We start from the raw sequence: 26,851 nt of genomic DNA on the forward strand, positions 1-26,851 counted from the left end.
TGTGTTGGCTCATCAGTGTATACAGGAATACAAGGAAATCAAACCAGAAGTACACAAATAATAAGCCAAAAACGGAATTAGAAAAAAAATGTATTTATTACTGTATATTGCCTATATACACGTTTGCAAACTAATCCTGAAAAGATGTCTTTAACATGATTTTAAACATTTTTTGAAGTTGTCAACAAGACAGACCAAGGAAATCCATTTCCTTATTGTCAATGGTAGGGGCTGGAGTTTTAAACATTTAATACTGCTTATTGGAGTAATTCCCATAATACGCCTAATACTTATAAATAACAAGCCAGTGGTATTATGCTGGACTTTTGGTATTTATAGCATCTTGCACACCCCCAAACACTTCAAACACTCTGGCCAGTAGGACACACGCCCTTCCCCATGTTAGCAGCAACATTTTCAGGAAACTATATACACGCTGTTCCCACACACAGTCCCCACTCAAAACAAAAGTAAAATACAAGCAAAGATCAAAGAAAATATAGAAAATATGTATTTCTCCACTATTTCTTGTCCTATGGAACAGCAGTTGACTGCAGATTCAGTAGTGGTCTTTGCAGCAGAGTTAGGCCCAAATTATTTCATGCTACAGACGCCTTGATGGAGCACCATTTTCAGACTCTACCCAATCATAAAATATAAAACACACCCACACACACAATTTTACTTCCTGCTGTTATTACTGACCCAAGTGACTGCTTTGTTTTGGGTGGATCCCTGATATACCTGTTCAAGATTACAGTCATACAATGCTAAATGATAAGTAGCATGTCAAAGGTGTGTGTGACTGAAATACTGAGTTATGCAGACATCAACATTGAAGCCACACCTAAAAATGAAAACCTCTGATTTCTACTGAAGTGGACAGAGGTACCCCTTTGGATGGGACGGATTCCTCAGAGCACCTAAAACAAGTGTCCAGTTTCTCCTGGACAAATGTCGGAATGAGAACTATGCACCTTCCAGGTCTCATGGCGCCCAAAATATTATTCAACAGTGGTTGTGAGTAGCAGTAGTAGCAGTAGTGCTGATAAATCAGACACAGCAATAAATCTCTGGACCAAAAAAGGCTGCCATGCTAGCACTCCGACCTAAACTCCAGGACATACTTCTATATCCAGTTACCTTGGCACCCAACATGATATTTGTCAAGACTGATGCAAATTTAAACTGGAACTCAAAAGCTCCCACTGCCCTCTGCCAAAACAAACTTTACTTAGAATAAAAACATACTAAAGTAACACAAAATAACATAACTCCCCCTAATTCAGTAATTAGGTAGTGCAACATCAGTTCAATAAATCATTTAGTACGGTACATGTGTATGATGTCACTTATTTGTGGATGGTGTAGTTGCTTCACTGCACTTGCTTGTGTACGTGTGCGAGGGGGTTATCTGGCAGGATCAATTAATCAATCAAACAGTCATCAATCATCTAGATTCACACATCATCCCATTTAACAAAACTGGTAAAAGCAACCAACATGGCTTTGTTTGTTTTCCTTGGCTTATGACATGTACAGTGAGTATGTCCAAACAAGAAACCTTCTCACAATAGCAGGAAAAATTTAATCTTTGAAGCCAGTTTTGAAGCCAAGTGTATATCAAAAGTACAACAACTGAAATGGTTCAAACATAACACACAATTCCTTTACATAGCAGTCTGTTAAATATACATAATTTATCACATCCCATCCTATGTTTATCCTATTTCATAGGAAGGACTGAATGACGGTTCTTTTTTATTTAAAGATATAAAAATATGATGTCACAGAGATGGTTTCTCATTGAAGGGATAACTACTGACTAGTTAAGTTACTCAGTTATAAAACACTATTCAATACTCGCTACAGCATCAACAGGGTTAGATCAGACCCTTTATTAGATACTGTTTAATATGCCCTCTAGTACTGATTGGGTTTTAGCTCAGTTTAGGATCCAATACTTTGTAAAAAAAAAATGCTCCAGTGTTGAGTTGGTTTATAACAAGATACTTTGCAATATATGTCCCAGTGTTCACTGGGTTCAAGTTATGCTGTCTGTGATTCTACTCAAAATAATTATCAGTGTTAACTCAGATAGGAATTTAGCAGTTATGAGAAGATCACAGGACTGAAGTTATGTTTGTTGGAAAAGATTTGGTTTTTGAGCTCTGAGACACAGTTAATTGTGTAAATGTCATAATTGCGTAAATGATAGCTAAACATTATCCACCAGTGTGGGGGACAAAACAAAAACAGACAACTTTAGCTACATATATACAAGGATCCTTTACTAGACACATCAAACAGCCCTGATTGCAAAGAGATTGGCAGGATTAAATATGATGAAGCAAAGAAACTGAGATCAGCAGTACCCTCGAGTTTTACACAAAAAAATCAACTGCAGCTGTAAATTAGACAGATCTGTTTGTTTCAAGAAAATACAAACTTCAAAACCACCAGAAGTGAACAAGCATGTCATTATAATGATCATTGGAAAAACCAAAATGCAATACTTTACACAACCTATTTACAGTTTGCATATAGAGGCAGGAAACAGGTGAAAAATAATGGAGGGCATCAATCTCCAGTATAAAATCAAGTCCACTGTGAGAGGACTGTGGGCAGTAAGAAGTATAGAAAGCCCAAATTTAAAAACCTCTGTCATAACAGGCTCCCATCTCATAAAATTGGTTCTCAGCTTTCTGCTATGAGAGACCACACAAGAATTCCTCAATAAATTAAATATATGAAGAGGAAAAAAAATCCCAGTGAAATTCGATAAAAATGAATGTACCATCCAGTTGTTTTTGAAGGGTGGTGTTGGCTGCTGTCGGCTGTCAACACAAGTACATTGATGATATTTTCCCCAAAAGATCACAATTTTTACTCTGTCGTTTTTCCCATCTCTTATTTGCTCTGTGTACTGAATGCGACTCGTAAGTAAAGTGAAACGATGCCTGAAAACTACAGCAGCGTCTTCAGCCCAAGTTCAGATGTCTCTCGTGGTCCTCAGGCTCCTGTGGGCACTCGCTGGTTTTAATACTGTTCTGCTCCCTGATACAGCACTCTGTACAAGTCATCCACCTTTATTGCCTGCAGAAGAAAGATCGAAGCAGGTGTGAATTGGCTCGGAATTCTTCAGTGTCTTCACGGTCGCAGACTCTTGGCTGCCATCAGAACAACCTCGAAGTTCAGTCAACCTTCCACCCTTGCAATACAACCAATATGAAACCAAACAACAAAAAAAAAACATTCCAAAGCTCATGTCCCTCTGAATTCCAAGGCTGTAAATGGATTGGAGGACAGGCAAGACAGACTAGTTCCAGTCTCACTTGATTTTATCTACTGACATTTTTGACCACTGCTACACACCACATATATATTTGTGAGGGACATGTCAGAGCTTCTGTTCATTTCTCACGACAGCAACCATATGGCCTTGTATGGACAATAATAAAACAATGAAGATACAAAGAATAAGCTAAGATCATTATTTTAAAATAAATTAAAGTGTTAAATACACACCTAGGGATGCCAGCTACAGTGATAATTCCTGCCATTACGAACAACATAAAACTCAGTAGTAGGGGCAGTAGTATTATCAGAAGTAGTATTAGTAGTTATAGCACTAGTAGAAGTAGTAGTTGGAGTTGTATTAGCAATCTGTGGCCCTTTACAGTGGGGTCAGGCAGAAGTTGGAGTCAGGTGGTGAAGGGAGCTCAGACATTAGTTAGGAGTGGGGTGGGAGGGAAAAAATGGGTGGGTGGGTGGGGGCGGGGGAGTGGCATATAGTTTTACTCAGTAGTTTTGGCTGAAAAGGTGAGGTAGGCCTGGTCACAACTTGGACTGTGGCATTAAAACTGGCAGGTTTTTAGTCTTTTTTTCTTTCAGTTCCTTTTCTTGTGGTCTTTTTTTGTGCGCCTCCAAAAATATAGAGAGAAAAAAACAACAAACAAAAAAAAAAGACCCCAACGAAAGCGGCACAGCTCCCCTGTCCCCTGTCAGATCTTAATGTCCTCCTGCACGCTGAGCTGGGACAGGGTCTTCTTTATGCGCAGAGCCGTTAGCCTCGCCGCACCATTGGAGTACCAACACTCGCGCATGATCTTCCCCATCACACGCATGGCCTGCAGACATGGGGGGAAGAGGGAAGAAACAGGAAGACACATGAGGAAAGCAGGAGGAATCAGAAAGAAAAACAGGGGACGGAGTCAGAGGCAAAGAGGGTAAAGGAGATATTAGGAGGAGACGGGGGAGAGGGGGAACAGAAAGGAAGGGGGGAAGGACAGCATGTTAGGCTATTTTGTCTTGTATTTGTCAGATTCTCTGTCCAGCACTGTTAAATCTTAGTGTGCACACGTGCCACTGCTGCGAGTCTGTACCTCATAGCTCTGCCACCAGTTGGGAACGTTAGGCCGCAGCCTCTGGTCACACACCACCTTTCTCATCTCCTCGATGGAGGGGTCAGAGGGCACCAGGTCGTAGTACGGCAGCTGATACTCCTCATGGACACCTGCACATAGAATCAGCAGCTTGTGACCTGTCACTGGTCCCTCCCAGCATAGCATTGTGGGATAGCGCTTAATGAAGCTGCAGCTTTGACTCCTGGATTGGACACTGCCATAGTACCATTGAAGCAAGGTACCTGAATTTACATGAACTAACCTGCATTGCTTCAGCAAGTACCCAGTTGTATAAAAGAACATAGTATGCTATCAAAGCAACCATGGACAAGGGCACGTGCCTTGCAAACAAATAATAGCAACGAATCGGTTCAGCTTTCATACAATTAATGGACCCACATGGCCTGTCAGGAGACATTCTACTAGTGCTCATGTTACTTATGTTACTTATGAACATGGCTGTCAAGATTTTGGCTACCATGTCTGCCAAGAGAAAAACATGAAATCAGCTGTTTAAAGTCAGAGCTGAAATCATTTGCTGACTTCAACTGCAATGGCATTCTTAATATGACACATTCACCTAATGTAACACTCTTCTAAGCCTCACACAAACCCTGGAAGTAAGTACACAGGGGCCACCTGCATCGGCCACCTCATGACCCTCCCAGCCCCCCTCTCTCACCCCCAGCATTGCAGCGACGAGCAATCTCCCAGTACACTAGTCCCAGGGCGTAGATATCTGCACACTTGAAGGAGTCAAAGTGCTTCATGTTGATGGTCTCGTCCAGAACTTCAGGGGCCATATACCTGAATACAGAATGCAGGGTCACGTGTGTACCCTGCAGTCACCTGCCTACGTAAGGTCATTCTATGACTGTGTGTTGAAGGGTAGTAAGTGCGGAGCAAGTGTGTGAATTTATTCTACAAGTATGTGTGGCAGTGGAGTAAGTTAATAGTAAGCGTGTGAGGTCCCTCTGTGTGTATTTGGAAGTGGAGTAAGTAGTAAGTGAGTACGTATGGTGGTGTATGTAGTGGTGAAGTAAGTATAGGGAAATTGTGTGAGGTGGTGTCTTGATAGTGTGTAGTGACGGACTAAGTGTAGAATAAACAGGTGGTGTTGTGATGGAATGTGGAGGTGGAGTAAGTATAGAGTACTGTTGTGACAGGTGTAGTGGTGTGCAGTGCCTTTGCACCTCTTGGTGCCCACACGCTGGTTGGGGGCGATGTCGATGGTGTCAGTGACAGACTCATGGCGCACAGCCAACCCCAGGTCAGCGATGGCACATGTGCAGTTCTTCTTCACCAAGATGTTCTTGGACTTCAGGTCACGATGGGCGATACCGGGCTTCCCTGCAGAGGGTAAGAGGGGGAGAGGGAGAGAGGGAGAGGGAGAGGGAGGGAGGGAGGGAGAGAGAGAGAGAGAGAGAGAGAGAGAGAGAGACAGGGCATCATCAATATTCATGCCATTATTCAACCTCTACCTCTATTCTTTACTTTCAGCTCCTCTCACTTAGGTTCATTTTGCAGGGTTGCTATGACAATAAGCTCCCCTCACCTTGTGTGCCCAAAATCTCCATGTGCAGGTGCGCCAGCCCACTGGCGGCTGACAGCGCCAGCTTGATCATACCCTCAATAGTGACCGAGTAGCGGTTCAGGTAGTCAAAGAGGGAGCCGTGCTCATGGTAGTCAGACACCAGCCACAGCTGCGTCCATGTGCCATTGTCTGAGGAGGAATAGAGCAGGTTTGGTTAGAAAAGGGGAGACACACTGTAATCAATGGGGATTTAGAGCATGACAGACATTCTCCTTAGTGCATAGTCAGTGAACCTCCTGTGGGGTAAAAATTTAGAAACCACAAGATAAAAGCAAATCCCATTCATACATTAAAAAATGCATGTTTTTGTAGGTCTTTGAGTCATCAAAGGCCATTGGAATCCTTCCTGAGTTTTTCCCCCACTCTCCAGGAAAGAACAAAATCTTAATTGCCACAGTAATGAGTCAGAGGGTGACTTTCACAGAGATGAGCGAGGAGCTACAGTGGTGAGCCATGCTGGATTTTTAACACGAAAGAACACTGCCCCCCCCATTGGCTCACCCTTGTTGTCAGCGGCAATGAAGCCCAGGATGTTCTCGTGCCGCAGCATGATGGTCTGGTAGATCTCGGCCTCTCGGAACCAGGAGCGCTCCTCGCGGGACGAGAAGATCTTCACCGCCACGTCGCCTCCACGCCACTTCCCCCTCCACACCTCCCCAAAGCGGCCCTTCCCGATGATCTCCTGGAGCACGATGGTCCGCGCCACTGTCCGCTGCACAAACAAAGGCAGACCTTGGGGGGGGGCGGAAGGAGGACATAAGCATTAATGGCTGGGTTTCACACCCTTTCACTGAAACCGTTCTCCACGATCTGTGGTGGACACCAGGAGCCAGCTGTTCTGACCTCAGTGTGGGTTTCAACCACAAGTTCAGACCACAAGACTGTATTAGGAACAGTCATTCTAGATATAACAAAGTTCAGCAGCCCAAACGCTAGGTTTAACCGCCTGCTGGGGTCACTGCCATTGCTCCACTAAATGAGCTAGCAGAGATCAGAAAGAGCCAATCTTGTTCTAACATAGTTCAGCAGCCCAAATGCTAGGTTTAACCACCTGCTGGGGTCACTGCCGTTGGTCTACTAAATGCCCCAGCAAAGATCAGAAACAGCCATTCTTGTTCTAACATAGTTCCAAACGCTAGGTTCGATCGCCTGCTCGGGTCGCTGCCATTGGTCTGCTGAATGTGCTAGTGGAGAAGGTACCTACCGGACCCAGAGCCTGAGGTGGACAGGTCAAAGATGAGGTCCTGCAGGGTCTTGTCCTTGGCCAGGTAGAGGTGGTCGCAGGAAGGGTCCTCCACGTCCAGGCGTTGCCGGTGGCTGTAGGCGCGCTGGTGGTGCTGGAATAAGAAGACGCCCACGATGAGGAGCACGCAGAGCAGGAAGACGGGCCCCGCGATCACTGCCACCAGCTCCACCGGGCCCCATCCGCCTGCGCTGCCTGCCCAGCCCGGCTTCTCTGGGACTCCTGGGGCAGAGAGGAGGAGAGGGGGTACAGGGGGTGAGCAAACAGATAAATAACAACAGCGCACCATCACGTCTCAGCTCCAACTGTACTGCGCACAGAAAGCGTTTTAGGGATTGCCAATTAGTATAAGAGCTCTGGCGGTCAACTCCTCCCAGTGGCTAGGTCTCCTTGCCCTTGTCCTACCGGCGACTATGGAGAAAAAACAACAACAAAAAAAAGTCCCCGCCCCCAAATGCATCATGGGATGTCAGCTGTGCAGGAAGCGTGGCTGAGCGGAGAGACTCTCACCGATAGGGACTTTGAGGTTGACGCTGTTGCAGTAGTCGGTGTAGCAGCAGTGGGTGTTGAGCAGGCCCTCGGCGCTCAGGCAGTAGAAGGGCTGGCCCGGCGGCACCAGCTTGTCGCGTGTGATGCAGATGCGGATATGGCGCTCCTGGCCCCGGATGTAGGAGGTGGAGGCCATGCAGGCGCCGCCATCCGTCTCGCACTCGTAGCCCGTCTTCTCACATTCAGTGCAGTTGCACTTCAGAGCTGAGGAGAAGGGGTAGAGATGGGAGACACAAGTTAGCGTCATGGGGTGGGGAGGTGAGAGAGGGGCACATCATTGCCATTCATCATCATCATTTTTATTAAAATAATGATTGATGCTTTTTGAAAATTACGACTTTATTATTATTTCATTTTTATTCTATACATTCCACAATAAAACAAGTAGTATAACCACACTTTAACGATAAAAATCATTAAGAGTAAAATGCAAAACGTTATATAAAAAGTATGTAATATAAAAAGTATTCCTCATTGAACCCGGAATGGGATCTACGTTGGACGAAAGTGATCGACATTAGAGATCTGTCACAATAGCTAGCCTGTCCTTGCAACACACAATATACCCACCAGAGGGCACACGTGGATAACGGTAAAGACACCGCAGCCACGGTCAGAACAAGCAACCTTTGTGTGTGCGAGGTCTCTGCATCACATGTAATCAGATACTATACTGCAGATGAATTCCCCCCAAACCAGGCAGGGATGAAGCGGACAGGTTGAAGTCAGGCGAGGCAGCACCAGCGTGTATGAGCCCCGAACCAGTCTGCACTTTTCACAGGGTTTAGAGAGTGCGAAACCAGATTACATTTAAACTTACATTTATATTTATTCATTTGGCAGATGCTTTTATCCAAAGTGACTCAAAAGTGAGGCAGTGTACAACACAAGCGAAAGCCATACACGGAGCCACAATATTACAAGTGCTGCATGACCAAGTTTCAATACTTGGCCAGACAAGGTACAAGCTAGCTGGTAGAAAAAGAAGTGCATTAAACCAGGAAAAAGGAACAGAGTTTAGGACATAAGAAATTGTTTTAAGAGTAGTGATTCAGGTGATCAGGCGAGTGCAGAAGAGCTGTGTCTTCAGATGTTTCTGAAAAATGGTGAGGGATTTGGTAGTCGGATGAAGTGTGGGAGGTTATTTCGCAAAGCTTACACTATGCAATGAAAAAAATGCTAATTTAAAAAACCTTTTACCTTTTACCATATACTATCCTCTGTAAATGTAAACACACACACACACAAACCATTCAGTCTTCTCGGTAGGCTACTCGAGTTGGGGTTTTTGGAAAAAATGCTTCACTACACATATTTAAGTATAACTCCACATAGTCAGGGAAATGTAGTGTTCAATACCATTTTCTAATCGTAGGAAATAAGAACAAATTTCCTTAAGTTCACACCTGGGACGCCAAAACCTCATGTGGATGTACAGAACATGCTTATAGTGATCTGTACTTAAACAAGCTGGAAGAACTGTTAGAATCCACGGGTTGTAAATGGTTGTGAGGTAGGTTGCATGAGGTATCGCGGACTATAGTCTTCAAAAGGAGACTTCTTGTTGGAAGCCAGGGTTTGACATCAAAATGAAAGAAGACAGGTTTATATACAACTTGCAAGTTTGATACAAGTTTCATTTTTCCTATTTGCTCAACATTCCAGCAGTGGTTGATGTTTATGTTGCTTATGGATCAAGTGCTACATTTATGTTTACATGTATTCATTTAGCAGACGCTTTTATCCAACGTACAAAAGTACATATAGTGGGCAAACAGGCACAAGGGCAAGATGTGTACAGGTCATACAATGCAGATAGTGCTGAAGCTGAGCACAAGGTCAGTGTAGCGAGCCAGAACTAATCTGATCTAAGGTTACATATATCGAATACAATCACTGGGACAATAAAGTACTGCTATACTACCTAGGCAAAAACGTGCTACAAATACAAGTTAAGAGATAGAGCTACAAGTACAAGCCAAGAATCTTAGATAAAAGGGTGTCAGTCTGAAGAGTAGAGTCTGAAGAGGTGTGTCTTCAGCCCACGTCTGAAGGGAGTGAAGGAGTTGTTCTCAGGGGGGTGGGGAGTTCATTCCACCACTTGGTGATGGAAGTGCGACATTGTGAGGAGCGTGGACCATTCGTTCTGTTTGTGGGAGGAGCGAGGCAGAGTGTAGCAGAGTGAAGTTGTCGAGTGGGCGCGTAGGGTAGGATGAGGTCCTGGAGGTAGGTCAGGGCAGTCTTTTTTGCAGCAGAAAAGGTGAAAGTCAAGGTTTTGAAACGGATCCTGGCTGCAATCGGGAGCCAGTAGAGGGATCTCAGTAAGGGGGTGACACGGGAGAACTTTGGGAGGTTGTAGATCAGCCTAGCAGCTGCGTTTTGGATGAGCTGCAGTGGCTGAATGGTGCAGGCTGGGAGGCCTGCAAGGAGGGCGTTGCAGTAGTCCAAGCGAGAGAGCATGGTGGCCTGGACAAGCAGCTGGGTGGAGTAGGTGGTAAGCGCTACTACATAGACAGCGCTACTACATGAACATATGGAAAATCACAATAAAACCGTGAGACGGTTGGATTGTATTGCAAGTACTCCCATGTCACATCTTCAAATATTTCAGAATTATCTTTAACATAGAGCAGTGCACTGTATGTGGGACATTGTATGCGCCCTTTGCACTGCAGCACTGGAACCACAGTTAGCATGAGCTGGTGCCAAAGCTGGCTGATCCCAGCGCACCATGACTGTTTTTCCATTGCATTACCCCAAAACCAGAGCCGCAGCACATTACGTCATGTTAAACGCTGGCGTCTGCCCAGATGGAGACTATCAGCTGGACTTTGTCTGAAGCTCAAGGCTCCACACTGTTTCTGTCTACCTCTGCTTGTTTACGGCGATAGGGCGACGGGAGTGTGCTCAGCACTCCCTTCTATGTTTATCGCACAGGTTTTTTTAATTGCGCAGCTTGCCAACTCTGCCCACAGCTTGCCAGGACGCGGGCCAGCACCAGTAACGCTGACGGGCCGAGCCGACATGGGTCTGCATGGCAAAGAAAAGACGATAGAACGCCAATTCCAGCCTTAACTACGTGGGTGAATGCAGTTCTGGCTCTACAGTGGAAAGGGTCATTAATGAATTACACGAGTAACAAGTTGCTACACTTTTTATCTTATCCACCCTTGTGTAATTAGGCAGTAGTTGGCGGAAAAAAATTCTGCGAGAGATAACTGCTTTTCTAGTTACTGGATTTGCGCACCAAAAATTTCTGTGGCTGGTTTAGAGCACCCTTCCCTCCAGTGGCTATCCATTTGGGACAGACACTGGTCAGAGGCTGAACCCAAGTCAGTGGGAGACGAATGGGTAACAGCAGCCCCCCATGTCAAAAACAGTACTGTCACACACCTCAAACACCGGCCAACCACAACAGTTTTAGATCCATGCTGAATCCTTTCTTATTCCTTCCATTTCCTCCTCACCCCCCCCCCCCCCCCCCCTCCACTGCGAGTTTGTCCTTCTATTGTTTGCCCACACTTTCCCTTTAGAAACTGCTCTCAACTTCTGATTCTTATCTGTACTCCCTAAACTCACTCACACTCTGACACACACACACACACACTTTCCATTTCCCCTTCTCCGCCCTTCCTTTTTAAACACCATCTCCATCTCCTCGAATCTACCCCTCCTATCAAACATTCACCCACTCCTCCTCCATCCTCTCTCAATCTATTCTGCTCCACCCTCACCCTTTGCAGCAACACTCTCTCCCCTCTTGCACCTCCTCACTACAACTGGTGTGCATCAAGCTGACGACTCCCAGCAAGACTCATCTTTGGACCTGTCCAGCCAACACACATTGGACTAGAGGGAATGAACAGAGGTGAACAGGAGAAGAGGGGGAGATAAGGAGACCCCCCACAGACAGGATGCTTATATGTGGACTGACTTGTGCGACAATCAGAGAAACCAGATGGAAGCGGGGTACCAATGAGGTGTCCAGGGGGGTATCTGCACTGGGAAGTACACATCACTCCACTTAAAAGAAATACTAATGTAAGAATCAACCCCATAAAGTGACAAAAACACTGGGACAGAATTATTCCTGTACTTGCACCATTTAAAAACTCCACTTGTAAGAACAATCTGCTTGTAAGAATAAATTTGGGCTCACTTCCAATATGTATGTGTGGAAATACGGAATGCAGTAGTACCTCTTTCATGAAAAAAACACCTGAAATTGAATACAGTGTATTATCTTGCACCAATTACCAAAGCACCACTAGCTTGCAAAATATTTTGACAGACAATTTTGTGTAGCCAAGTACCTGGATAACAGGTGATGGAACAGGAAATAGAAAGGTGCTTTTTACTGATGTAAAACAATAGCCTTACAACAAATGAATGAGAAGCAGATTAGAAATTGGGCACCCCACAGTCTTCAATGAAGAACTAAGGATGTATCAATCAATGAAAACAGGCATGACACCACAGTAGCAATTGCCACAGAGACATTCAAAAATAATGCAAGGAAAACGATGACTTTAAAATTGGTACAGGACATCGACAGTGCTATGCCACTGTAGCCTCAACAGCAGCAGCAATTTGTGCTTTGACACTCAAATAATTAATGTGAGCTGTGTTGTTTTTATCCATTTAATAAAATAGCTTACAAATGACTTTGGTCATGTTTAGTTGCATTTCTGGAAAACTTAGTGAGGGGAATTTTTCACACACACACACTTTACCCCTTGATCTTGCATCTAAGAATCCACCACTTTTAACATAAGAATCAAGTTGCCCTAGTTACATGTAACCCTTTCATGTGGTGTGCACTTTTTCATAACAGCATTACATTTGCCTTAAAGCTCTCATTTTTGCTCACCACTTACAACCATTTGGACAGATGGTAGAGAAAAGGAGTTTGTGGACATGACTGAAACTCCCTTTTGAAACCCAGGTGATGTGCAACAAATTACAAAAACAGCTTAAATTGGGTGGGAGGTTGAAGAGGAACTAGTAAGCTACATTTGTCTTTGTCTGCCATTCAAAAATGAAAAGCAGCAACCATTAAGTAATTTTGATAAAATCAAGCCGACTGTTATGTGACCATTCTGTCCACTTCCCACAGACTCAGTGGGAAGACCTGTTGGTACTGTGCAGGTAGATGTAATATGTCTGTCCTGAATGAACCTAAAAATGCCAATGCGTTCAGACAAATGGGCAGACAAATGATAGGGTTCCATTAGTTCAGAGACATCAGCTTGATGAAAGGACAGCTTCCAGCAGCATCTCTCTCCATGATGGCTCCTCCATCCTCTCTCAGCCACTAGCACCAACTCCTTTTCACCCCTAATCTCTATCAAACACACTTTCTCCTTCACTCCCCGACATAACTGTTCACCCATTTCCCCTTCTCTGCTTTCCTCTCCCTCTACATCCCTTCCTCCACTTTTCCATGGTCTTCCCAAATCTCACACTTTCTACTTACGGTATTTCTGTGACTCACTAGTAACTGGCCGTTACACCAATTCTCACACACATACTGCAACAACATCCTCCCCCACAAACCCCCAACTGGTGGAGGGCGGCACAGGTTAACAGGTTTAAGAGGAGAGACCCGTTACTGGCAGAATATTTTGGAATGTGTTGCTTGGTAGTTCTCGTCAGTCCATGAGCTCACAAGAGTGCCAGGAACAGTTAGTGGAGCATGTCCAAGCGTGCACACATAAGGAAATTCCTGACTGCTTTACAGAGGTGATCAGGCCCTGATACCACGCAAATAATAATAATAAGAAAGCAACTTAGCCCAATCTCTTTGCTTCACTGGCAGCACGCACTAAGCTCTTTGAGTAGCACTCTCTGCAGAATATGGCAATGATGCAAAGCCGACTTTTTGGGAATGAATTAAAAACTTCACCTTCCTTCAAGAAAAAAAAAAATCTGTCTTTCAACACCACTAAATATTAAGGTCAGACTAAATGTGCAGTGTTTAAGAATACATTTTGGAAATAATGCCCTTCAGTCCCAAACAAGCTTTTTTTTTAAACAACCATGGTCAATTACCATCATCTGTATTTTGGTGATGTTGCAAGGTATGAGGTACTGCGTTCATGTTTTCATGAAAACTGGCCACCATTGTTATTCCATCTGAAAAGATTCATTGTGCATCATGCTCAGTATTTTCTTAAATGAAAAAATCTATTCATTGTATGTTAAAGTCAGTTTCTCCAAATATGCCAAGGTTTAGGAAAAATTTCAACCCCATGGTACCTTGGAGCAAGTAATGAACATGATCTGTTTGGGAGAGATGAAAACAATGGCTGACCTCACTGCTTCACAATCTGAACTTTACACAGCATTTGGGTGGCTGTAATGAGGACCACCTCACATTAACAAAATAAGCAAAAATGGCAAAACCCAAAACACCACATGATGGAAGGGAAAGGAGAAGGTTGTTTTTTGTGTACTTGTCCTTAATGTCATATTTAACTCAACAGAAAAATAATAATAATAAAAGCTCAAAAAACCTTAAAGACTCAACTAAACTTTAATTGCCTTAAGCAGGGGATCTTGCAGCATTTGAATAAATGTATTTTTGGAGATGGTGGAGATAATCAACCTTCAACTGTCTGAAGAGGTCTGAAAAGGAGAGCTGTCTGCACATAGTTATCTGCAGACTGAGACCTTTTTCTTTCATTCTGGTAAAAGGCACCAGCACACTTGTTGCAGTCTAGAGAGACCCCCTGTCCCAGAGAAAAAAAAGGCAATGAGAGGCAGGGGAATCTGGCTCTGTCGAACCTTTGTGTCTCCGAGTATGCCTGATGGTCAGCAGCCTGCCTTTCCTTACTCCAGCAATTCATAAGGACTCCACACTGGCTGCCACTGCATCTACACCTTCTCCAAGACTAAACCTCCTCCAGCCATTTAACACAACATGTAGCACGCATGGAAACTAGAACTGCATGTGAAGTGCGGTTATAATGAAGAATATGTGTGTATTACACTAAATTATAGTTAGTTTTATTTAGTAGATACTCTTATCCAAAGTGACTTACATAGGTTACAACTTTATCCATTTATACAGCTGGGTATTTACTGAGGCAATTGTTGTGTTAAGTACCACAGCAGTGAATTATCAGGGAATCCAAACTGCAAACCTTCCAGTTATAAGTCCTGCTTCCTACCACTACCCACCACACTGCCACCAAATGCATGCATACATGTCCGAATGACTGTTCACTAGTGCTATTTTGAGATGAGTCAGCTAGCTGCCTGCAGAGTGGTGGGGTAATCAGCGATGTGGGACTTGCCTTTGCACTTGCGCAAATGCCCTGTGAACGGGCACAGCAGTCTGGCACACTTCCTCTGGAGGCCGCATAGGAAAAGGTTGCCAGAGTCTGATGTGGGGAACGTTTCCGTCTTTTTCTGCTCTGCTGCGCTTTGGAAACCATTTACAAATAAACAGCAGACACACATTCCAGACACGTGCGCTAAAGATCCGCACTTCCACGTGGACGGGTGCGTAAACCTGAGCAAAACATGCGCAAAACATCTGTGTGATGAAAATGTAGACAAATGGCTAGGATGTAGAGCTGCGTGTAGAGAAATGGAGCTCATGCATCGAAATGAGCTGTGAAAATGCGCCACGCCATGGATATCTCAAATGTCTGGCTCATATGTATGGGAAAGGAGGGGTCTTTGCAGCCAGTTGACTACCAAAATGCAATGACCAACAACACTGTTTGCTGGCTCAAGAACTCAAAAAAAAAAAACTTGGATGGTAAAATCTATTGACCTCCAATGTAACAACAAAAACCCAAGAACAATGGGAGAGGGGAAGTAATTTTGATTTGCCATCAGAAGGCATTTTGAAGGCTAAAAACTACTGAGACTGCAATGGTTGTGCCATTTCAAAAGAAACAGATTATGAAAGTCGGAGATGGGCTTTAAAGTGCCTAAAAATGGTTGATTCATAGGAGATTGTCAAGGTGGATTTCTTGATCTTCATGCACAAATATATCTGTGAAACCAATATAAGAGGATTGTCTGTGATTTGTTCAGCTGAGCTGTATGTGTGTGTGTGTACGTGTGCATGCATGTTTAAGGCTACAGTGGGACTGAAGCAGTCCTGCATAAACCAAGAGCCAGGGTGGAATGCGTGGAAAATTACATGGGGGGGTAGCTTCTCTAGCCTTGTGCCCACATGAATCCACAGGGGGGCTATGAGTAGACAGTAACGGATTGAGAGAGGTGGCAGGGGGTACTTATTGTATTTAACACCCCGCCTTCCACCCCCAGCTGCAAGGAGGAGGGGAAGCAGGGAGGAGGGGGTTAGCTGTGTGACCAGCTGTGACCATCATTAAAGCCAGTCTAGACTTTGTCTTAAAAAGAAAAGGGGAAAAAAACAGGATTTCAGTGAAGCAGCGATGCAATTTCGCTGCCAGGGCAAAGTTCCCCTCATTCCTGTTCTGTCTGAGACAGGAGACGTTCAGCTCAGTAGGAAAAAATTAATACATTGTTGCCTCAAGCAATAGTGCCCTAAATTGGTCGTAGTGACACCAAGGAGTTAGCGGTGGGAAACTACTAAAGCACAATTTGATTAAATAAATAAACAAAAAAAGACTCATCATGGATGCACCAACGGCAATGACTGAAGAGCTAGAAGGATTTTTTTTGTTCATTTAGAGAGTCAGCAGCCCTTCTGGGTCTGAACGCTGTCTGTCTTGATTAGAACACTGAGCTTTGCTGACACGGTATCAAGTGATCTTAATACAAGTTCAGGAGTGATTACACTTTTGCTGGTCTCCTCAGGCACTCAACTACAAGCAAACAAAGTTTGCTAAACTAACGGCACTCTCCCGCTCATGTTAATCTAGGCTTCTTTTCTCCCTTTTATCCTAATTTTCTATGGTAATTTACAAAGCACAATCACACAGATGGAGAGCTGTTAAGAACAAGCGGTCAGTGTCACAGCATTTGTGGAGAGTGACAGGAACAATAGAGGCTTGCACGGCCAGAGCTGTGGCTCCTTTAAATCCAGAGGGCTGTGTTAGAGCAACTCTCTGAAGTGAGCACTTGGTGCACACTGGAGTGCTGTTATTGAAGACACGGGACGAAACAAGATCCATACGCCGGCCAGACAGGGAGCTAATTGAGACATGCAGACGCCACTAGACAGAAACACAGACACGCGCACACTCGTATGCACAAGCTCTCACACACACACACACACACACTCACAGACACGCACACACTCATACGCACAAGCTCACACACACACACACACACAGAATCCCTTTCTCTACTCCTCATATTGATCTCTTTTGTCTCATCCTCTTTCTCTGTCAGAGATTCTGGGGAAAAATATCTCTTCAAACACATGCCTGTATTAGCTTCTCCCTGACACTCTGCGTTTCTGATCTCTCTCGCTGGGCCGACTAAGTTGTACAAGACAATTTACTTTGGGGAAACCACAGATTGATTATGATTCATGTTGCTTATGATGCCTTTCTAAAAAGGTGGCATCAGACTGGCCTTAAGAATGGAGTACATCATTCTTGTAATATCCCTTGACTGCACCTCAGATTATGAATGTTTCCCAAGGTTATTATGGCCATAACCCATTCTAGATTTGAAGCTACTGTCAGGTCGAGAGTGCTGGGCTCTAATCTATAGTACAGGCCACTGCTTCAGAAGAACCAAGGCTTTAGCTCATCCGTCTGTGCTGCTCATTCTGAATGAGCATGCAGCATTACACAGCGCTGTTAGTGGCAATTAAAACCATTTAACACCGCCAAATGTCTCAACATACTCTACACACTAATTACTAGCTTTAGCCTTTAAAAAAACTCTCTTCTTCTGACCATCTAACTCATCTGCTCCTTTTAAATGGCCAAATGTCATCACCCTCTCAATCTGAGCTGAGGTGAGTGTTTTGGTGCTAAATTTCTGCTGTACACTCCCCAGGTGAGTGACATTCCTGTGCATTGGTGGTGGTTCAGATGGCTAACCCCCACTCACTGTAAAAACTGAGACAAACGTGACACGAAATACAGTTTATTATTAATACTTGTAATAGTCATTGTCATAATAAGTTTGTAGTTAAACTTTCTTTGTTTGAAATTAAGTTGTTATTCTCATATAGAATACAATTCTCCCTTATTGAAGACATTTTCAAAATGACTTAAAACAGCACACATTAATAATTTAGCCTCAGAATCTCTGGCATTCAGTCTACACTTGGTGTCTTGGTTTAAACTACAACAAACCGCATCAGAAGAGCGTGAGCAAGCGAAAAGGGAAGGAACAAACAAGAGGCCAGGGTAAATATTGAGGCATCCCTGTTCCTCTAATACAATAAGAATTCCCAGAACGGGTCAGTCCAAGGCCAGCCTGTCTCCATGTGCAATTAGGCTGCTCTGCGTCCTGGTCAACTGTTGGGAGGGGGGCATTAACATGGGCGTGGCTGCCACACACTCCTTGCAGACACTGCCTGCTGCTGCCCTTGGGCGCCCCTGGCAACACTGAATCTGCTGGCCCCATTCTGACCCTGACCTCAGCTGCCCAAACGAAGGCCTCCCCTTTTAGACCAAGACAGACACACACTCACGCATGCACGCTCAGCTGATAGTTATAGCAACAACCAAATAAAAGTCTGATGTTTGTCGGACCCAGTTATTTACTTAGTTAAATAGTAGGCTATTGCCTATTATTAAAATTTACGTGACAGCATTTTCGAAATTGCGGTTGGATGAATTAATGAAAAAAATAATGTAATTAGCTTAGATTTTAGCTTAGAAATGAGCTTTTTGATAAGGTAAAAAAAAGAATTACTTCTAGGTAGCACAACCTACTTGAGGTAGTATTTCCCGATAGGGTAGCAAAGATCTATAGATATGACTATCAATCTACGCTACGGTAGGACTTTTCGATAAGGCCAGGTTCACACTACACGATTTTAGCCCTGATTTTCCACTCGCGGACAGTTTTTGGAGATTGCCGAGAAAAGCCCCAGATCAGAGTCAAATCGGCATTCATTTGGGGCTCGCAAATCGGCTCTTGATCGCTGTGTGTGAATTGTTCAAAGACACCATCCGAGAGACTCGCCGATGTCTCGCAGACGCCCGACAGACATCTAGCAGGCTAAATATCTGGACCTGTCAGGGAGTCCAAATCCTGTAGTGTGAAAAGTGTTGTGACCCGTTTGTGACTGGCAGTGAGTGTGGCAACAAGAAGGCAAGACACAGGGTGAGGGGAAACCGGGGGGAGGAGTTGTACAACATCAATAAGCATGGCTACAACAGACGTTCCGCGATCTGCTTGGACCCAAGAAATGGAGGAAAATCAATATCAATTAAACAATATCAATAATAGCAGTACTCCGTCAAAATACAAATATTGTGAGATGAGATTTTGGCCATATTGCTTACAGAGTATAATATCTTTGTCTACAGTAGCCATTTTGGAAGACTAAAATCCCTGTCTCGCGCAGGGTATCGCGTCATTCCCCGTGTCACTTCTCGCGTGTGTTTTTGTGACAAAACGTAGCTTGGAGACCAGACAGACTCGTTTGGAGATTTCCTCCGGGTGAAAGATCTTGTAATGTGTGACGCCCTGTCGCTGATCAGTCATGTTGTGTGCAAACCACAATGACTTCAAGATTCCCGATTACAAGACAGCAAGTTGTGCAGTGTGAACAGTACAGCGATCTGACGACTTTGAAAGTCATGTAGTATGAACCTGGCCTAAGGTAGGACAAATCGTCAGAACAGCGGGTTTGTGCGCAGACGCAGAGGGAGAATGGGGGCGGGGTTGCGCAGAGAGTGTGAGAGAGGAGAGATGCAAACACTGGCACGGCTTTACGGAAGAAACGGGTTATGTAACGCAACATCAAACTATATCGATATAAAAAACAGTGTTGTCTCATCCTATATCGTGTTTGAAAATATATCGATACACCTTAAAAAGTCAATATACTGCCCAGCCCTACTTTTTGATAACTTTTGACCAAGCAGAATGCATTATGCTTTCTCTTTCATTCAAATCGCATACAGGACATGGGAACAAGCCTAGTCATGTGTTAGGAGGACAGGAAGGGAAAGGGAGGGGACAGAGAAAGTGGGTGCGATCCGTTTCTAGCTGCAGCAAAAATGACATTTCAACTCAAAACAAAATGAACACTTTCGTAATGGGAATTCCGGCTCTTTTTAGAGAGCCGGATCATTTGGCTCAGCTCAGCAATAAGAGCTGGCTCTTATAATTTCCAGAATACCATTATTTTACATTATGTTTGGTATAAAACCATTAATGTAAAAACATCAAACACTGTTACACATGTGTACTGAACGTTTTATTTATATTGCACGTTGTAAATTAGCGTTTCACTACAAACACTAAACACAGTGCATCTGGTCCTCGTGCATAGATGTGCACTATATGGACAAAAGTATTTGGCCACACCTGTTTTTCAGGGTTTGACCTAGGCCCCTTATCTCCAGTGAAGGGCAATCTTAATGCTTCAGCATACCAAGACATTTTGGACAATGCTATGCTTCCAACTTTGTGGCAACAGTTTGGGGAAGGCCCTTTTCTATTCCAACATGACTGTGCCCCAGTGCACAAAGCAAGGACTATAAAGACATGGTTTGATGAGTCTGGTGTGGAAGAACCTGACTGGCCCGCACAGAGCCCTGACCTCAACCCCATCGAGCACCTTTGGGATGAACTGGAACGGAGATTGCGAGCCAGACCTTGTCCAACATCAGTGCATGACCTCATAAATGCTCTACAGAATGAATGGACACAAATTCCCACAGAAACACTCCAAAAGCCAAAAGAAGAGTGGAAGCTGTTATAGCTGCAAAAGGGGGACCAACTCCATATTAAAGTATATGTATTTGAATACAATGTAATGGTCAGGCGTCCAAATACTTTCGTCCATATAGTGTATGTTACAATTCTAACATTGTCAGTGCATGGAGTACGTGTGGCCGAGCAGTGTGGCAAAAAGATCATCCTATTATTGTGCCTTGTATTAATAAAAAAAGAAAAGAAAAAGAAATCGGCTCTCAGACGGGAGCCGGCTCATAGAACCGACTCGTTCGCGACCAACACATCACTATAACACTTAGTACCCGAATAGTCGTGCTCTCTGCCCTTGTTTACTTGCGGTAGTCAATGTAAAATTAGTTCCACGAAAAGAACGCCATTTCTAATAAGCTGCTTCAGCATAAACCTAGTCATTCTGCATGTGTCAACTTTAACACTTCCAAGCTGAACCGAAACAGGCCTATATAAGAGCGCGATTTAACATGGTATAAACAGTGTCCGTGGGCGTCTTTAGCTAATTTAACTGCGTGTTCTTCACTTGAAGCCTCTTTCTCCAATTGTGTGCTTCTTGCCGTGGAATATTTGACGTCGCGCAACTGCCACGGGTCGCAAGCGAGTACCAACTTGCTTGCGAAATTCGCACTGTCTCTGGCAAAGGTGCACAGTGCAAGTATTGTTCCGCGACAACACGGGCAAAAGTCTGTGCAGGGGAGTGAAAGCGCCAGGCGTACAAATGCCTGTCGGCACCCACATCACGCTGCTATGTAAAGTTGAGTTGGCTCTGAGACTAAGAATTTCAATACTGGTAATGATGTTGTACTGTTACCGAGTATATGACAATAAACTTGAAACTTGCTTTCCCCTAATGATAACAGATATTGTTAGCGGTTGCAAATAACATTTCATAAGTTCAGTAAACTGCGAGGCTGTCATTTGCAGAGATGCTGAATTGAGGTGGTCACACCAGGCTGCCTGCGAAGAAAACTCATGCCAGCTGTACAAAAAACTGCTTGCCTTTCAAAACGGTGCGGTGACACCAACGTGCGAAGTTTGAACAACAGCCGAACGTGAAATTCAATTACAAATGGATGCATTTAGTCGTGCAGTAATTATCTTCCTACCAAGTCTACTTTGTTAGATTTTAGACGCCTGGTCATACGCTTTCCCAATGAGAATTATAGAGAAGATATATTACTTTCGTTTATCTAGCAGGAACAGAAAAGCGATATTATGATTCTTTAAATAGGGGGTTATCTTCATTTCGTTTAGATAATTCACCGTAACAGAAACAGTGAAGTACTTCACTTGGGTCTTCCTCACACCTCTAGTGTCTGGCAAGCTGGGACAAGGAGAAATCTTCGGTCTCAGACATCACACAGTTACAGAAAATGCCAAAACCAGGCTCCGACATGCACTCCTGTTTTAATTACAGCGCCGTTCCGAGGGCTCCAAACGCCCATGCATATACCTAATATTTTCCGGCCTTGACCCGTACACGCACGCAACCAACGATAATGGCACAGGGTATGGGTAGATGTAGTGCAGATGTAGGATAAACTTCTGTTTGTAAGGAGGGCCTTGCAAGGAGTAGGTGCAAACACCATAAGAAGACCCACTGCTTGACTAGGCAAAGCCATGGTAAGGCAATGTATTGTGGGCAATGAGAGCACATTGTTTTCCTTTTTAGGCACATACTGGTGGCTGAATCAGATTACCAGCCACCCAGCTCGGCAAAGAGGGCTGGACTGCTTTAAAATCCATGACTTCATTAGCCTCACTCAGCTGTATCCACACCACACTGTGCCGGCTAGCTGTACAGTTTTCAATTCGTTTGTTCCCAATCTAGTTGACCCCGGGAAATGTTTTACTGACTTGGAGGTCAATGGTGAAACAGAAGTATGGAGGATGCCTGACTGAAAATGTCTGTATTTTTAAATTCCACTGCATATTGAAACACTGATAATATTGAAAATGGCTGCAATATTTCTCCCCACAACTCCCTACTCCTCAGTAACTTGTTTCCACTGTGGATTAGCCCTACAAATGTTTTTGCTTGAATGTTTGTTTACTTCATTCAGGAAATCAATTTCCCTTAACCGAGCAATAAGAAACAGGTTGATTCTAGCAAGACAGACAATAGCAGACTGCCATCTCCATTGCAGCATTGTAACTATGGCCCAAATCAATGGGTGTTGACTGCAGAAACCAGAAGAAGATCTGTCCAAAAAGACAACCTTGTTCAAGTAATCCTGTCCGCAGATGCAACATCCCTTTAGAAAAATTCAGCTATGAGTTAGGGTGAAGGTTATGGCTGTCACGTGAGGATAAGACTGTTTTGGAAAAGACTGCCTTTTTGGACATATCAGCCTTTTTGCAGACAGACTTCTCTCAACCAAACTGCCATTCTGTTTTTTTTAAAGACAGACTGAACAATAACTATATATAGCCTAAAAATGTGCTTACCAGGCAAGGTACTCTTACTCTTACAGTCAACCCTCCTCCAAAACAAGTACACTACTCTGTCATGTATTACACCATGTTATTTTAAAAAAGCACTTTGAGTGGGTGAGTTTTACATATCAGCAGTTTGTTCCAACAGGTCTGTTGTGAGCTCCAGCTTAAGACACCATTTCTAAATTCCGCTATGCACAACAATCTTAACCCTCGCCCCCCCGAAAGGTGTCACGCGATTTTTAAATCTCACTGAGCACAGACTTCAATCATAATACCAGCACTGGCCCAAAAGTGGTGGAAGTGGGTGATCTCATTTCCATTAATTTTTTCTCAGTAAATATTTTCTGTCAAGTATCTCTGTAGCCAATGTAGACAAAATAAGTCTCTTCATCAATAGGGAAATGTGAGTGTGTGAGGGTAGAAGTACCAGGTTGCTGAGCAGTGCATTGAATTGGGGATGTAATGACTAGCTCATTTGAAAGCAACACCATGCAGGCCGTGCAGAAATGAGGTAGCCATGTGGCTCGCCTCAGGGTGCAATAGGGGCTTTGCTTGCCTCATTTCCAATGCAAAGAGCTCAGACTTGACCTCTGACTTCTTGTCTGGACAAGCTGCATGTTTCTCTGTCACTCCACTATGACAGCCTGAGCTTGCAAGCAAAAGTGTGCGCACCCCACCCTCCTTCTCAGGTTTTAAATCATTTAGTATGTGTTAAGAGTTCAAGTTATATGAATTTTTCAGGGTTCAAGGCCTTCTTTTAAAACTAAACAAGCAGAGAATTGACTAAACAGAAGACTTATTAAAATAACAATACTTAGGAGTTGAAATGAAACATGTGAATAGAGTTTTTATTATTCAGATTAATCACAATATGATATGAAGAACATCTGTAACATATTCCATACCAGCAAAATATGCAACAGAAACAACAAGCCAATCAAAGAGATAAACAGATATTTATGAGGCATTATGTGCCCCATGAAGACAGGTTCAGATTAGTTTTCAGAGCAGTTAACAGTCAAATTTATCAGTGAAAAGATACATCAGTCTGACTTTATTAAATCCAGTGTAAACTCAAATAAAGAGGGATGGGGCTGAATATTTGATTATTTGAACATTTGAGCATGACATCACTCATTGATAATTTGGATCGGTAGTCATGGTTTCCTTCTTTCCCCTGCAGGCTACAACTACCTTATCAGGAGGTGATGAAGACAACTGACACACGATGCAGAGGAACATTCAGACAGGCATCGTAAATTTGTCTGGGTGTTACCTTTTGTCTTATCTGTAGCTATAATTGTTCAATTATGTTGGTTAAGCAAGCACAGCTTAAATCAGTGACATTCCACCGTACATTGACATACAAAGTCTTTAATACACTCATAAACGGAGACCAACATTAAAGGAAGAAAGGATGAAAAACTGGCTCTGCTTCAATCAAATGTATGCAAGTTAAACTCCAGAGGTTAAGAACACAATCCATGATCTATCCATGACCCCAGCCCCTACTTAAGGCACACACCAATTAATATCCAGGAAAAAAAAAATCACATTTCATGAAGTCTTCCTGATGGGTTGCTTCCACTCAACACATGGACCTAAAACTGCACTTTTAAGTTAAAGTAAAATAACTAATAGAGATGCAAACTAACTTTCCAGTCACATACTGCAAAGATACAGTTTTTCCAATGAATATGCAAACATTTAAGATGGCCTCCATTTCCACGGCTGCCTTGGTTATCAGCTGTGCATCAGACACAACTTGTTTCAGCCAACCTTACATGGCCGTCAAGTTTTAATTAAATCCTGCTGAATTCATTGAGAGGTTTCATGATTCTTTGATGTATGAAACTCTTGGTTTGACGACAAACAGGTTGATTCAGTTCCTAATCAACTGAAGGCTAACACAATCCAAAGCAGAAAAAAGTACGGAGCACACAGAGCGGGTTATAGTACACCAAGGAGGATTCTGATATAGTGCAATTGGAGTAGAGTGTACTCCTTGTGTCAGACAAAGATAGTATTAGTGACACTGGTGTAAACAACAGCGAGATCATAAGTATGCCTGGTTGGTGTACTCCACCCAAGGTGAAGACCCATACAATTCAATGCCACCCCTCAAATACCTGAGGTAGCTAGCTTTATGGACATTCACAAGACTGTTCACTTCTTACAGCACCCTGTGTCCATCATGCCCACACAAACCTTTGGGCTCATGAATGAAACGTACACTGACGGGTGTTACAGTGAAATGGCCTAGATAAATAGTTTGGGTTACCAGTTAGACTGATATCTACTGTATGTAGATAGTTACCCACGTAGTTCTTAGTCTTGTTTTCCTATATACTTACAAGGGAGAGCCCCCAAATACTTCAACACGTAGAAAAAAGTTTGCTGGCTACATACTCTTTCAGATACTGTAACGTTAATACTTGAGGGACGGTACCTAGTGTGCCACAATGGATTCGAACTCGCGGCCAACCATACCCGACATCCAGTACTGTTGGCTGGAATGCTTCAGGAAAACAGTTTGGTAGCTGCTGATAGAACAAAGCATTGCCTACTGAATAGGAACCTAGCTTGTTTATTCAGTGTTATTCACTGCTTTGCCACCCAGACCGGTCGCTATTAGCGATGCTAACATTAGGCAGGCTATCTACCTAGCTGAATGCACCGGAATCGATTCATATTATGGGATGACCATTTTAGTCTACTCTACAGGCTAAAATATACTCGTCTAGTTAGCTTCATACAATAGCTGCACCATAGCACTGTTACCCTCTTGGCTAGCCATCTTAACGAGAAAACACATTTAAAGAAATTTAGCCATCTAAAAAGCAAACAAACCTACTATCGTTAATTTCTCATGTGGTGCTCAGCGCTTACGCTTAGCCAACAACTTAATACTGGAAACACTAATCTAGCCAGACAGTATCCATCCAAGAAAAAAAAACAGACGAGGCTTCTTCCAAATGTTTATATCGACAGAAAATATACGTCGAGTAAACACGGGTAACCATGTATCGTCAGCTAGCTAGCTAATCAACATTAGCTACATCATGCCTGCCGAGACGGCTGATAAATCCCATGCAGCGCCATGTTGAGCGATCCTAGGAAATGCCTCGTAATCCAACCCCAGCCGCCCTCACACACACCACCACCATCAAATAAATAAACAGCGAGAAACAAAAGATAGCCGGCAATAAAGGGGCTCCATTATTTTACTCACCATCGCAGGCTGACAATAACACAACCAGCACCAGTGGCGTTAAAGCGGTTCGTTTTTTAGCCATGTCTGCAAGATTCCCATTGCTTAGCATTAATACATTCAAAGTGTGATATTGACAAGGGAGTCGGACCTGAAACACAACCACACACGCACACACACGCCAGCCAGGCAGACAGACAGACACAGACGCGGTTAAAGGAGCGTGTGGCTTAAAGGGGAGGACTCGCAGCTCCGATCCTTTTGTTGTGGGTAGAAGGTTGTTTTTCTGTGGGACGAGAAGATAAAGGGTGGCTTTGGAGGGTTGAGCGGGACAAATACCTACACGGAGAGCAATTTAACATGTATTCAACTGGTTTGTGATAACTGAGATCAATAGCATTCTTTATTTATAGAGTAACCATAAATGCATTTTCAAATTTCTAATTCACCACACAAAAATACACAAAGGCGCTTACATTTTTCCAACGTGTTATTATCATTGATTTTACCATTTATTTTAAAGTGCAATGGGTATTGTAAACTAATATACACCATTGCCTACATGAGCTTTTCCCGCT

General features: G+C 43.6%; 1 protein-coding gene across 2 annotated transcripts; it reads right to left on the reverse strand.

The window, feature by feature from the left end:
* Positions 1 to 2,554: 2,554 nt before the first annotated feature.
* On the reverse strand, positions 2,555 to 26,440 carry acvr1ba (activin A receptor type 1Ba). 2 transcript variants are annotated; one of them, XM_036532887.1, is made up of 9 exons: positions 26,295 to 26,440; positions 7,754 to 7,996; positions 7,205 to 7,465; positions 6,502 to 6,732; positions 5,962 to 6,129; positions 5,600 to 5,756; positions 5,089 to 5,213; positions 4,386 to 4,516; positions 2,555 to 3,096 (listed from the first exon to the last, which is right to left on the reverse strand). In XM_036532887.1, exons 1-9 carry the CDS (start codon positions 26,383 to 26,385, stop codon positions 3,040 to 3,042), a joined length of 1,464 nt encoding a protein of 487 aa, XP_036388780.1. In that variant the 5' UTR covers positions 26,386 to 26,440; the 3' UTR covers positions 2,555 to 3,039. The 2 variants fall into 2 exon arrangements, with proteins under 2 accessions (XP_036388780.1, XP_036388779.1); XM_036532886.1 differs by lacking the exon at positions 2,555 to 3,096 and adding an exon at positions 3,773 to 4,130.
* Between the last annotated feature and the right edge of the window lie 411 nt (positions 26,441 to 26,851).

The sequence above is a fragment of the Megalops cyprinoides genome, chromosome 7 (assembly GCF_013368585.1).
Source record: "Megalops cyprinoides isolate fMegCyp1 chromosome 7, fMegCyp1.pri, whole genome shotgun sequence".
Taxonomy (NCBI): Eukaryota; Metazoa; Chordata; class Actinopteri; order Elopiformes; family Megalopidae; genus Megalops; species Megalops cyprinoides.